This window comes from Megascapheus bottae, chromosome 4 (genome assembly GCF_031878675.1).
Source record: "Megascapheus bottae isolate mThoBot1 chromosome 4, mThoBot2.hap1, whole genome shotgun sequence".
NCBI lineage: Eukaryota > Metazoa > Chordata > Mammalia > Rodentia > Geomyidae > Megascapheus > Megascapheus bottae.
The window spans coordinates 1,544,815-1,559,786 of record NC_143512.1 but is presented as its reverse complement, the minus strand read 5'-3'; the positions used below and the strand labels follow the sequence as shown (position 1 = coordinate 1,559,786).

Below are 14,972 nucleotides of genomic sequence, written 5' to 3'. Positions count from 1 at the left end.
GGGTAAGATACTGTAACAATATGAGAATAACCAAGAGATAATAAAAGAGATGAGAAATAACAGTACATTAAGAACAAAAGTCACACATTATATGGCTCTTGTTTCCATATCTTGGAGGTCTGGAAGAATTTTTTTCATACATTTTTATTGTAATTAATAGAAGGGTTACATTATATTCACCAGATAGAAGGTGTATTATTTCACCTTTCTCATGTCTTGGTTCCCATTTCCCTCCCCCCACACCAGCCCTTCATCTTGTTTTCCCCCCTTCCCTATACAATTTCAAATAACCAAATACGCATATACACACTATATCAGATAACCAGGTGAAATATTGTAACAATATGAGATAGCCAAGGGACAGCAAAAGAGATGAGAGATAACAATCACTCATTATATGGCTTTTGTTTCTATATCCTGGAGGTCCTTTATTTAGCATCATACTATATGGCCTCATGTAGCTAAGTTTTTCTCTATTGTAAATCTCTGCTAGGAGAGCCCAAGGTTTGTACTGATTATGACAAATGAGGGCCAGTGCTGGACTCAGGGCCTGGGCACTGTCCTTGGGCTTTCTCAAGCTAGAGCTCTAACACTTGAGCTACAGCTCCATTTCTGGCATTTTTTTCTATGTATGTGGTACTAAGGAATCGAACTCGGTCCTTGTGCATGCTAAGAAAGCACTCTACCACTAGGCTGAACTCCTGGCCCAGGATATTATTTTAAATAACATTTTAGCTTCTCCATGAAATTGGGTCTTTCTATTCATTATTCTTATTCAAAATTGATTCTGTTCAATAGTTTCATCTGTCAGGTGAAATATTTTAGTGATAAATTATTGACATTGAATATTTAATTTCCTAGCCTATTGATATCCATTGCTTTCTACACACTTCACCCCTCTGTCTCATTAGTCTTTTAAAAATAAAGATATTGTAGTAGTCACTAACTTTTTTTTTGCCAGTCCTGGGCTTAGGCTCAGGGCCTGAGCATTATCCTTGGACTTTCTCAAGGCCAGAGCTCTACCACTTGAGCCTCAGCACCAGTTCCAGCTTTTTTTTCTATGTATGTGGTACCAAGGAATCGAACCCAGGTCTTCGTGCATGCTAGGCAGGCACTGTACACTAGGCCAAAATCCTGGCCCCTTCACTAACTTTTATAATCAGATTTAGCTAATATAATCCCTTTGTGTAGAAAAGTTTCTTTGAAAATAATTGAAAGTTGAGATAAATGTGAACATCTTATTGAGACAATTATGACCTTTGGCAAAAAACAGTTGATATAAAATATAAAAACACATATTTAGTTTATATGCATATTAATATCTAATGTTAGCAGTAAAAGTTATCATGTCATATAATTTCTAAATATCAATTTAAAAATTTAGTATGTTAATTTTAATTCCATGGTAATCTTATGGGATAATCATAAAATGTAATTATAACCAACTGTAAATTTTAGAAAAACATATGAACATAAGTTTATGTGCCCATTTGAGCCTAAAGCAAAAAAAAGTTCTAGAAGCAAATGAAATAAGCTGCTTATATTCCTTGCTAACTACTGTGTGCAATTTGAACTGAAGAGTTTAGTTTTGTGTGTTTTAACTGCTGTGAACGAAAGACATGGAGGCTATTCTAAGTAAGATGCATAATTGATATGATTATAAATAAGTACACCTCTTAGAAATTCTGACTCTTCGTACACAAACGTGGTCAGATCTCTGATAGCCAGCACAGGATGCCAACAGTCATTTTGTTTCATCCATAACTCATGGTTAGGATAAAGATGACTCCAGAATTGATTTTCATAAGTCTATTTCCAAACTTGAAGTTAGAAATTGAAAGTATTTTCAAAACTGTTGTGGAGGGACTCTCTTTTATTTTATACCACACAAGACATCTATAAATGCTGTAGCATTAAGTGAACCCATAACAGAATTTTAACATTCACAATGAAGGCATCATTCATTGTGAAAAACAAATTAGGAATACTGATGGGATTATAAAATAAGTATCATTCCTCAAAGAAAGCATTCAAAATATGAGAATACAATATTCTAAGAATAACAACACTTGATTTGAAAACAGAAAATTTTCTATGAAAGAAATATGACATCTATATTTAACAAAATTCATTTTCTGAGCTGAAAAGCAGATTTGATACAGCTGAAGAGAGTGAGTGGTGGGTCTGAGTGATTCTTGTAGAAGGCTAAGTGGAGTAGTTAAAAGATGGAAATACAAAAAGAAATTGAATGTGTGCAGACATCTGAAAGAGCTTCTAAAGTGGTTCTGTGGGAAAACAACAGAGAGTTTTAGAAATAATTGTAAGGATTTTAACATGTTCAAAATTCTGCGAAGACAGTATCATCACTTAGACACCTCTAATTGGAACTGAATAACTAAAAAGACAAAACATGACAATGAAATTAACTAGGAATGTATGAGATGCATCAAATAAGAAAATCATGCACTTGTAGATTTCTAATCAATATTAGTATTAAATGAAATAGTGTCTATGGGTTAGGACTCAGTAAAGGCATCTAAATTTTTTGTTCAAGTACCATTATGAATAAATGTCAAATAATAAAAAAGAAAGAAACACTGTGGCAATTTAGTTTACAGACCTTTAGTGTATAATGTATTAAAGAAAGAAAAAGAATAATATGGTGTCTACAAATTGAAAATGGAACATAGAACTAAGGAAAGGAATTACTAAATATAAAGGCAAATTCCTATAACAGCATTGCTAATTGTAAGATGGGACCAGATATCTAAATTCTAAGCCTGAAAGAATGAGAAAGAGTATTTAAAATGTTTTGTGTTTTGGCCTGGCAGTAAAGACTAATCACAATTTTTAATTTCATATATAAAATTTCTGTGGTAGGCAAAGTGATGCACTCACTGACATTCAAGATGTAATTCTTAGAGCCTGTGAATATATTATCTTCTATGGCTGACAATGTGACTCTGTTGAGATATTGAGATTATGCAGAATCCCAAGTCAATTGAGGCAGTGTAGAGAAAAACTGGCAGAGAGTTCAGAAGAGATGGGGTTGTAAATGTAGTAGTTAAATGACACAAGGGGTAGCCTTGATATGGACGGGGACTTTGTATCAAAAAAATCTGGAGGCCAGGAGTGTGGCCTCGTGGTAGAGTGCTTGCCTAGGATGCATGAAACTCTGGATTTGCTTTCTTTGTACCAGAAGTGATGGTGTAGCTCATGTGGTAGAGCACTAGCCTTGAGAAATCCCAAGGACAGTGGCTAGGCCCTGAGTTCAAGCCTCAGGGCTGGCAAAAAAAGAGAATGGAAAAAGAAAGAAAGAGAGAGAGAGAGAGGGAGAGAGAGAGAGAGAGAGAGAGAGAGAGAGAGAGAGAGAGAGAGAGAGAGAGAGAGAGAGAGACAGAGAGAGAGAGAGAGAGACAGAGAGAGAGAGAGAGACAGAGACAGAGAGAGAGAGAGAGACAGAGACAGAGAGAGAGAGAGAGAAAGAAAGATCTGTAAAATCACTAAAGACTAGAACAGAGAAGAAAAGAAAGAAAAAGAAAAGACAATTTCCCCTGGAGCTTCTACACAGAACCCAGTAATGCCAAAATGATTTTCTAATCAAATGTCAACTTCTGATCTCTAAACTCTTAAGTTAATAAATTTTGCATTAAGTCAATAAGCTATGTTTTACCTTATCAATAAGAAAGTATAGACTCTCCTTGAAATGTAAAATTGCATTTACATTAAACACATTTTATTATAGTTTTTAGAAGCACAAACAAAATAGGAAAATATAGCTAGGTAGGAATAAAGAGAAAAGCTGATGGCCCACACCTATAATTCTAGCTACTCATTGGGCTGAGAGCCACAGAATCAGTGTTTGAAGCTGGATTGGAAATAATAGTTTTCAAGTTTCCATTTCTAATTAAACAGCAATAAATGAAACTAGAGGAGTGGTTCAAGACAGAGACCAGTATTTAAATGACTTATATGTAATACAATGTGAACAAGAAAGCTGAGTGAGAGAGAAGTTCTGAGTTCAAAACTGAAGTAAAATGAAAAGATACATTAAGCAAAAACTTATTTATTATGAACATACTGACATTTAACCATAATCTCTAACAAAAATAGTTAAATATTTTTATGTAACAAAAAGTAGTTGCAAATGAAATACAAATTTAGGTATTTAGCTTTGAAATATATCAGATTCTATGTAGTTAAGAAATGACAAGTGTTGATGAGTCAAGACATATGTAAACTGAAAAGTAACTAGTAATGGTCAATATCAATATAGTTCATTAGTTAATTGGGTAAAGACTGCATTCAAATTGTTGTCATTTTTGCATTTAAGAAAGGAATTTTGGCCCAAGAATTGCGAGACGAATTTTACAAAAATATAAGGTTTCCTTTCTTATTCATACATATATACAACCAATTACACTATTATTTATAACTGTGAAAACTGTGTAGAACCATTTCACTAACACCTCTGTACCTGTGTAGAACCACTATCACTATGGTCATGCCAATAAAAGTGTTTTAAGAACCAGACGCGGTGGTTCACATCTGTAATCCTAGCTACTCAAAAGGCTGAAGATCTGAGGATCACGGTTGTAAACCAGCCTGGAACAAGAGGACCTGAGACTCTTATCTCCAAGTAACCTCAGAAAGCAGGAAGTGAGTCTTGGCTCAATGGTAGGATGGTAGCCTTGAGCTGAAGAATTTAGGGACAGTGCCCATTCTGAGTTCAAGCCCCATGAACCACCCCCCCAAAAAAAATTAAAAGGAAAATTTTCCAGAACCTAAATGCTTACCAATAGGAACTTGTTTATATTATACTCTAAGAATAATAGCTGTAGCAATGAAAACACTGTCAAGTAGTAAAAAAGGTTAATGAATTTGAAAAAGTTTATCATCTAAAGAAACATTAACATGTTTAAGATTGCTAGAGAGCTTTTGAAAACCGTTTACTGTTAGGGACCTTCTTGGATGTCTCGGAGGGAGGTAAGATGGCAATGGAGGCCACGAATAATCCCAGGAGCACAAATTCTGGAGGCCAGACTCTCAGTGAGATCTAACTTTATTTTAGAAAACACCCTCGCTAAATACAAATCCAGCGGTGGCCACCACGTCAGCAAATAGGGACCTCCCTGAATGCAACCATCAGCCAGTGGTGTCCTGAGACATGCCCCACTTGCCTGGAGTATCCCGGAACTCATACTCTGGGAGGGGCCAGGTGCCCTCTGGCTCTGGACTGCTTGCATCACTGAGTATGTATGTGCTGAAGCACAGGTGGCAAGCAGCCAGGCTCCTACACTAGCTAGGCATCCCCACAGTTCCCCCTTTTTCTTTATTTACGGACACTCATAACGGAATGTAGGATGGAGCCCAAATGGTGAGCAGAGACATTAGCTAGACGGCATTCAGGCAAGCCTGGATAAACTCAACCAACTTAGCTAAAGCAAACATGGGTCATGCTGCTGTGGAAATGAGCTTGGTGGGCCAAAGAGCACTAGGGCTAAGTGGTTTTCAGATGGGACTAGGGTAAATGGTAATCACAACCCCCACGTCCTCCCCAGCATGCTTTGAGGGAAGACAATAGGGTTGCAGTTCCTCTGCTTATATTGTTCATAATCATATCACGGTCCCATGCCAGGGTAGACATAGGATGAGGTAGCTTTGAGGAGAGTGTGGAGGCAGTGTCTGTGGCATCCATAGCCGGCAGAGCAGTCATCCAGGGTGGTTTTTCTGGATAGGTTGGTGTCCTAGGCTGTACTGATGAAGTCGCAAAGGTGGAGGCAGAACTAAGGTCAGCTGGATGCGGCTGGCAGCCGTGTCACTGAGAGGACTTTTCATGGTGGCAGGAACTTGTAGATTGCCTGCTCCTGAAACTTGAGAATTAACAGTTATGCAAAGAAGGGGGATCATGTACAGTCCGAGAGGGCAGAAGGGTTCGGGGACTATCCCAGAGTGGCCTTTACTTTATGTCACAAACCATAGTCATGCCTTCTGATCTCGCGGCAGGCGCCATCTCAGCCAGGTGCAGTGCCAAGACCAGGAGGTGAACACTGGGCCATGAGTTAGGGCTCCTTTTACAGCATAGGTTTCCATTTCCCTGATGTGATGTGCTCCACAGTATATCATGTGCTACTTATAAGAATATTTTAGGCCAATTCTATTTTATAGTTAAATGCAAAGAGAAACGTTGACATTATTTGTTTAATTGCTATCATCTCCAAAATGGAACTTATATCAAATCCAAACTCATTCATATTTCATAAATAGTGATGGTTTTCCTTAATACATATAATAGTATGAAGTATTTATGAGTATTTGGTAGTAAATATAAAATACCTATAGAACCTAATATGCAAGATGTAAACTATCACCTAATAAGCAAGAATTAAACTGTCACACTCAATAATTAAATTTTGAGAACTGGCTGTTTATTTTGTGACTGACATTCTTTGACTTACTTGTATGGAAAAATGCATTCAATCACACAGTGAACATGTTCAAAATGTTCAATGTCTGATAAATCAATCTATAAAATAAATCTTCATAGTAGGATCAAATCTCTTGTCTTATGCCAGTACTGGGATCCTAATGCTGACTGTCCATTAGCTTCTTCACTCAAGGCTGGTGCCCTTCTAGTTGAAGTATAGGCCCATTTCCAGATTTTCACTATTTAGTTAGAAAAAAGAGTCTGAGGGACTTTTTTGCCCAGGCTAGCTTCCAATCACTATCCTCACATCTCACCTTCTTAAATGGCTATAATTACAGACATAAGCCACTGATGCTGTCTTAAATCTGTTTTTTTCTTTTTATTTTGGTTTTGTGTTTTTGGCCAGACCTGGGACTTGAACTTAAGGCCTGAACACTGTCCTTGGGCCTTCTCAAGGCTAGTGCTCTACCACTTGAGTCACAGCACCATTTCCAGCTTTTTCTATGTATGTGGTGCTGAGGAATTGAACCCAGGTCTTTGTGATTTCTAGGCAAGCACTCTACCACCAGGCCACATTTTTGGCCCCAAATCTGTTATTTTAGATGAGATAGAGGAATATTCAAGAAGGGTGAGTTGCCTACTGTCACAGAAGTGGTAGAAGACAGTAAAAACTTTGATTTCAGAGTGGTTTTAAATCTGAAAACAGTAAATGATTAAATGCTAATAAATTTGGTATATGAAATCATTATATAAATTGATAACAACATGAACTGCTCTTCAAAGGTCTGCAAGAAATAGTGGCAAAATAAAGGACAAAATTATAAACATTTATTTATAGCTGTAACATTTATATAAAATTCTAATTCACCCATATCCATATTAAAATTCTCAGTCTTCCAAATATTTTTACCTGTCATTTTTAAATTTTATTTTATTATCAGGGTGATGCATACATGGGGTACAGTTGCATTTGTAAGGTAGTGAGTACTTACTTCTTGAACATTGTTACCCCTTACAAGTTATATTACTTTAAATTGTTTGTCTTACACTTAAAATTTCAATCTAGACACTAATTTTGTGTTTTAAGAAATAGAGGTCTAATATACTTTTTCAAATGGAAAGCCATATCTAATAACAGATAATACTTATTTTTGTAAATCACTTTGTGTTGTCACTCAAAAGGTGATGTTTTGTTTTAGAATATTGTATTGTATATAAAACAGAACAATAATGTCAAGATTAAAACAGATGTAAATTTGCTATAAAATTTTAACTTCTTTCCAATTGGCTGAGCATTGAAAAGTAGTTAATCTGATTCTTATTCTCATTAAATTTTTTAGATATAATATTTGATTAAATAAATAACATAACAAATTATTTGCATAATGTATACTGGTTGTGGAAATTTCATATTTATTTTCTACTTCTCTTCCTAGGAAAGATTTCTGTGTACACAAAGATGAACCATGTGATACTGTTGGTAAGTTTATGGTTAATGGTTTTTTCTTTGAGATTTATAGAGACTGAACATAGGATTTTTGTTCTCTAATATTGGCATGAGATAATCTGTCTCTCATGAGTTGATGAGCTAACTCCTCACCCAAGTTGCTAAACTAATCATCTTGACACTGAATATATTTCTTTTTTCAGGAATGGCCAATTTAAAATTATATATTTAGTGCCCTCTTACAGATTTGTTACATAGCCCTTCTTCGTTTCTTCATTGATTTCCAGGCTAAAGTCAGTAGTTGTAAGTTTTTCACATTCTGGTTATTTGTTTTTACGATATTCTTTCACATATCAAGTACACAACACATTCTATGTATCATCCTGGACTATACATTTCATACATGATAATCCTTATGGTTCTCACAACATTCTTGCAGATATTTCCTGAGGTCCTCCCTCCCTAGTAAAAGAGGAAGAGGCATCAACTGCTGTAAAACTATGAAGGGTGACATGGGGGGCAGGTGGCACATAATTGTAATTCAAGCTTCTCTGGAGGCTGAGATCTGAAGATTGTGAATTGAGGTCAGACTGGGCAGTAAAGCCCTTGAGATTCTTATCTCCAATAACCAGCAAAGATCCAAACATGGAGCTGTAGCATGAGTGGTAGAGTTTCAAGCCATATCCCCAAATTGTGCATGCATGTGTGTGCACGCTCATACACACACACACACATACACACACACACACACACACACACACACACACACACACACACACGCTGAAAACTACATTTGGATGGTGAGAATTTATATATGTTTCTGTTGACCATACAGAAGAATGCAACTTAGTTTACTAGAATTAGCCTAAAGAAAACTAGCCTTAAAATGAATCTGAATTCTTACTCTGTAAAATGCTGATATGGTTTTTAAATTATTGCAGTCTCTAATCTTAATCCAATATTTTGACTTTTTAATATTGGAATCATAATATTTCATTGCTACTTACATCAACTTGATTCTATTCTGTTGTATGTAAGCTACGGCATAGAAATAGTTCCTGATACTTATATAATCATTCAAAAAAGGAAAAAAATAGAATAATGTTAATAGTCTCTGTTAAAATTAACTTAAAAAGGATGACATTTAAAAATGTCATTTAAAATGCATGATTCATTAAAATTTAAAATTGATCAATATTACATATGTGCACAGGTTTACTACATTGTATCTCAATACATAAGTGCAGTTTTACTACATTGTATCTCTTAATATGTAACCTTATAATGCTTTCCTTAGAATATTTTAAACCAAGGAAGTTTTATATACATATATGAGGCAACATATTACTATAAGACTCTTGCATTGTGTTGATTACTCAATATGTGTATTTTCTTTTCTTGTTTTGAGTAGACTTTTCTGAATTTGACTAGCTGAATGAATCATAACATAAGCAACATTTATAGCTTATTAACCATCATAATGCCTACCAATCTGTATAACAAAAATAATGTGATCTAGGCTTTAACATCAATACAGTATTATATACTGTATTGATTATATAATACAAATGAGTGGGTTTTTGCCTGGTGCTTTCTAAAATCAATGAGTAGTTTCTTTCATGTTTTATTATTGAAATGTGTATATAATACACCAGGTACCAAAATGTGATACAGTGACAACAGGGAATAAATCATGGGAGGAAACAAAAACAAAAATAAATAAATATATGTATAAATAGAAATAAACAAAAAGAAAAAGGAAATAACAGCATAGTGCTTTAAAAAGCAACAACCACAAAGATAAATCTCTTAGTTTTATACCTGGAGTTCATTTCGCTTAGTATCATGTATGGTTATATGTACATAGCAATTGAGCTATTGTGATCCACTGTTACAAAAATCCTAGACACATCAATTATTACAAGTGAAGGAAACCATAGAGTCTATGTTTCTTTGAGCCTGGCTTACTTCAGTTAATGTGACTATTTCCAAATCTTTCTATTTCCTTACAAACATGGTGATGTCATTCTTTCTGATGGCAGCATAGAATTCCATTGTGAAAATATATCACATTTTCTTGACCTACTAAGGGACATCTGGGTTGTTTCTATATCATAGCTATGGCAAATAATGCTGCATTAAACATGGTTGTGCTGGTAGCTTTATATGGCCTTGTTTCTGAACATTTGGGTACATGTCCAAAAGTGGGATTGCTGAGTTATAGGGGAGCTCTATATTTAGTCTTTTGAGGAAACTACATACTGCTATCCAGTGTAGTTGAATAAGTTTACATTCCCACCAACAGTATAGTAATTATTCCTCCTTGCCACATCCCACCAGCCTCTGTTGTTATTAGATTTCTTGATAATGGCCACTCTAACTTGGGTGATGTGGAATCTCAGTGTCGTTTTGATTTGCATTTCTTTAATGGCCACACATGTTGAACATTTCTTCATGTGTCTCTTGGCTTTTCTTATTTCCTCTTCAGAGAAGTCTCTTTAGCTCACCTTTTAATGGAATGGTAGTTTCTTTGATGGTTTGTGGGGGGCATTTAATTTTTAGAGTTCTAAGTACATTTTAGATTTTAGACACTTGCCTGTTGCGTGGCTAGTCAAGATCTACTCCCATTCTGTGGGCTTTGTATTTATCTTGCTAACTATGTTTGTCCTTTGCCATGCAGAAGCTATGTAGTTTAATGCAGTCCCATTTGTCCAAATTTCATTGAGTTGTGTTTTGGGGCCTTTATTAAGAAAGTTTCAATCTGTGCCAAGTGTCTTTCCTATTCCTTCCTGTAATATTTGGAGGGTATCTGCTTTTACCTTGAGACTTTTGATCCATTATGAATTGATTCCAGTTAAAGGTGATAGATAAGGATATAACTTTATTTTCTACAGGTGTTTAAGCAATTCTGCCATCACCATTTGTCGAAGAAGCTGTCTTTCTTCCATCCTAATTTTTTGTCTGCCTTATTGAAAACTAGGTGGTATTGGTATGCAAGTACATTTCTGGGTCTTTGGTTTTATTCCATTGGTCCTCAGGCCTATACTTGTGCCAGAACCAAGCTGTTTTTTTATTACTATAGCTCTGTACTAAAGTCTGAAATTTGGTATGGATAATACTCCAGCACAGTTGCGCTAAGGATTATTTTTACTATTTGGAGTCTTTTATTATTCCATATGAATTTTTGGATTGCTTCTTCTATTTCATTAAAGAAAAATGTTGGGATAATGATGGGTATTTAATTGAATTTGTAGATAGCCTTTGGTAATCTTGCCATTTTCATGATGTTAATACTCCCAATTGAGGAAGATGGGAGATAATTCCATTTCCTTAGTTCTGCTTTAATTTCCTTGTTCAGGTTTTTAATGTTTTCCTTGTAGAGGTCCTTTACTTATTTAGGTAAGCCCTAGTATTTTTTTTAGGATCTTAAAAAACAAGTTGCTCTCCTAATTTAAGTCTCCCCCTTCTCATTGTTGACATATATGAAAATCATTGATTTTTTTGAAAGATTATATTAACACTAATTTTTACATCGTATTTCAAATGTCATGTTTAACAAGTATTCAACCAGGGAATCTCTATATACAATCACTAAATTTCAGAACATAATTAAAATTAAGCTGAGGATTTGTCTATCATAGATACATATTAATCTATATAGTAAAACATTATGTCTATAAAGTGTATATCCCATCATAGATTTTTTATGTCTACATAGAAATGTTTATATCTACAAAAACATGTACATAACTTTGGACACCCAAATATTGAGTCATCACTCTTGTACTATTTGGATCTAATATCCACATATTATAAATGTGTAAGTATTCTTTTTTTGCCAGTCTTGGGCCTTGCACACAGACCTAAGCACTGTCTTTGGGTTTTCTCAAGGCTAGAGCTCTACCACTTGAGCCACAGTAACATTTCTGGCTTTTTCTATGTGTATGTGGTGCCAAGGAATCGAACCCAGGTCTTCATGCATGCTAGGCAAGCACTCTACCAGTAGGCCAAACCCCTGGACCAACACATAAGTGTTCTTGATAAAGACCATTAGAAATGGGCCAAGATCACTTTTTTTTGTCATTTGTGGGCCTGGGTGCTGTCCCTGAGCTTTTCAGCTCAAAGCTAGAATTCTACCGTTTGAGCCACAATGCCACTTCCTGTTTTCTGTTGGTTAATTGGAGATAAGAGTCTCACAGACTTTACTGCCAAGGCTGGCTTTGAATCATGATCCTCAGATATCAGCCTCCTGAGTAACTAGGATTACAGACATGAGCCACCACATCTAGCCTAAGATGAAATGTTAGTGTTGTTTTGGTTTGCATTTATTTTATTGCCCCAGCCAGCAGGGTAGTCAGCTAGAGCTCAAGAAGGAGTAGACCTGAATGAGAGACAAACCAGACACGAGAAAGGAGACCAAGACAGTATTCTGATCAAGGTCTCAAAACCATTTAAGGAACAAGAGTTAGTCTTTAGTCTTAGACTAAAAAGGACAACTTAATAGCTATATCATATTCTGTCTTATATTTTTATTATTTTAAGTAGTTGTACGAAGATGTTGCCAATCAACAAAGCAGTTCATGAATACAATGCATCTTGACCAGTGTCTCCCTTTTGAACATTCTAAACTCCCAAAACACACTTTCCTCATTTCTCTAAATTTTGTAGGATATGAATTAAAATTATTTTACTATTTCCTTCTTTTTCTTATCACCAGCCTACTCCCCATTACAATACCTTTCCACTTTGCACTACCTATTTTCCTGGTGTTTATTCATTCACTCTGTAAAAAATTACATACCATGAGCCTTCCTCCAAGTCTACCATATGTCATTTAATACATTTGTTTAACACTGTGTACTTCCAAAGCATTTACTTATATTTATAAACTAACTCTAGCTTCCACATGTGAAAGATAACATGCAAACTTTTGTCTCTCTGGACCTTATTTACTTCACATACATAATTTTTTTCCAGGCCCTTCCATGCTTTTGCAAATGATGCAATACCATTTCTTTCTAAAGGACAATTAAGTGCTTTTCTTTTATGCCAGAGATGTTGAATATTTCTGCATATATCTGTTGCCCATTTTTACTTATTCTTCTGCATAGTTTCTATTTAGCTCCTTAACTCATTTATTAATTGGCTTGTCGATTATTTAAAAGTTAATTTTTAAGCTATGTATGTTGAATATTGGGCCATTTCTGATATACAGCTGGTAAAAACTGGCTCTCAATCTGTAGGCTATCTTTCTTGCTTCTTAGCTATACCCTTTGTCATAGAGAAACTTTTTTGATGCAATTTCTTATATCAATTCTTTCTCTACTTCATTGTGCTTTGGAATCTTTTAATGAAAAAATTCCTTACCCGAACAATAAAAAATAAATTTCTTTCTGTGCTGAGGAATCCTAATGTTTCTTCTGCTCCTTCCAATGGTTTCATGGTTTCGGGTCTTACATTGATATCTTTGTTGCATTTTAAACAATTCAAAGGTGATAGGTAGAGATTCAATTTCAGTCTTCTGTGTGTGAGTACACAGTTTTTCCAGCTTCATTTGTTCAAGAGGCAGTTTTTCAGAAAGCCAGTATTTGTGACTCTTTAATAGAAAGTTGTAGGTTTTAGATTTATTTCTGTCTTCTATTCTGTTCCATTGTTCCTCATGCCTATATTTGTGCCAGAATCAAATTGTTCTAATTACTACAACGTTGTAATAGAATTTGGAGTTTTATATTGTTATGTCTCCGGCATTACTTTTCATTCAAGATTTTTTGCTTTTGAAATTCAGGGCTATGATTCCATTTCAATTTTGGGGATTGCTTTTGTTATCTCAGTGTAGTGTAATATATTGCCATTTTCACAGTATTAATACTGTCAATTCAGGTGCATGGAACTTCTTTCTAATGCCATATGTATCCTTTTATTTTCTTTTTCGAGTTTTAATAGTTTTCATTTTAGAGATCCTTCACATCCTTGGTAAGTTAATTATTAGAAAGATTTTTTATTCTTTGGTTTTTGTTAATGAAGTTTCTTGATTTCAGCCTTACTATTGACATACACAAAAGCTACTGTTTTTATGTATTGATTTTATACCCTACCATTTTGTCAGGATGTTTTACTCAGGCATAGTTATTATGGGAGGATGTAGTCATCGAGGGCCTTCTTGGACCTCTGGGAGGAGGTGAAGTGGTGAAGGTGCCCATGAATAATCCTGGGAGCACAGACTCTGGAGACCAGACTCCAGGTGCAGATCTAACTTTATTTAAAAAAACATGCTCGCTTAAATACAGATCATGCAATGGCCACCACCTCATATCAGCAGCAGTAAATAGGACACCATCAGTCAATGATGTCCTGAGACACGCCCACTTACTGGGAGTTTCTGAAAGCTCCTGCTCCAGGTGGAAGCAGTCAGGACCCTCCGGAACCAGATCGCCCACATCACTGGGTGTGCCCAGATGTGTACATGCCTTTCAGCACAGAGTCAAGGAAGCACAGACAGCAACCTGGGCTTCTACACCACCAGCTAGGAGGCCCCACAGGAAGAGACTATAGGCTCCTTTAAATATAGGATTATGTCATCTGCAAATGAGGCGAGTTTAACTTCTTCCCTATTTGGATCCCCCTTGTGTCTTTCCTTGCCCTTGTGTATTTGCAAGCAATTTCAGTTCTACATTGGAGTGGAGAGAGTGAACATTCTTGTCTCTTTCCAGATTTTTGGTAAATGGCTTTAGATGTTCACCAGTTCATCATTAAGTATGATGGTGGCTGTGGGTTTGTCATAAACAGCCTTTATTGTGTTGAGGAATATATTCTGTGTATTCATAGCTCCTCCATTGCTTTTATCATAAAATGATGTGGGATCCTGGCCTTTGCTACATCTATTAAGAAATCATGTGATCCTTTTTATGTTTACTTCTATTAATGGGTTAGTGTATTGTTATATAGTGTGGTGTTATATTTATTGATTTATATGTCTTGAACCAGCTTTTCATCCTTGAGATAAGTCCTATTGGATTGTAGTATGATTATGCTGTTGTTTATTTGTTGCCTTCAGTTAGCCAGTATTTTATTAAGATATTTTGTGTGTTTTCTCCTTTT

General features: G+C 35.5%; 1 protein-coding gene across 1 annotated transcript in view; it reads left to right on the top strand.

The window, feature by feature from the left end:
- Adamts19 (ADAM metallopeptidase with thrombospondin type 1 motif 19) overlaps positions 1-14,972 on the top strand; it is a 239,548-nt gene that overhangs the window by 76,896 nt on the left and 147,680 nt on the right. Inside the window, exon 7 of the mRNA XM_090331069.1 lies at positions 7,864-7,907. Coding sequence (XP_090187195.1) covers positions 7,864-7,907 — 44 coding nt within the window. The remainder of the gene's footprint in view (positions 1-7,863; positions 7,908-14,972) is intronic.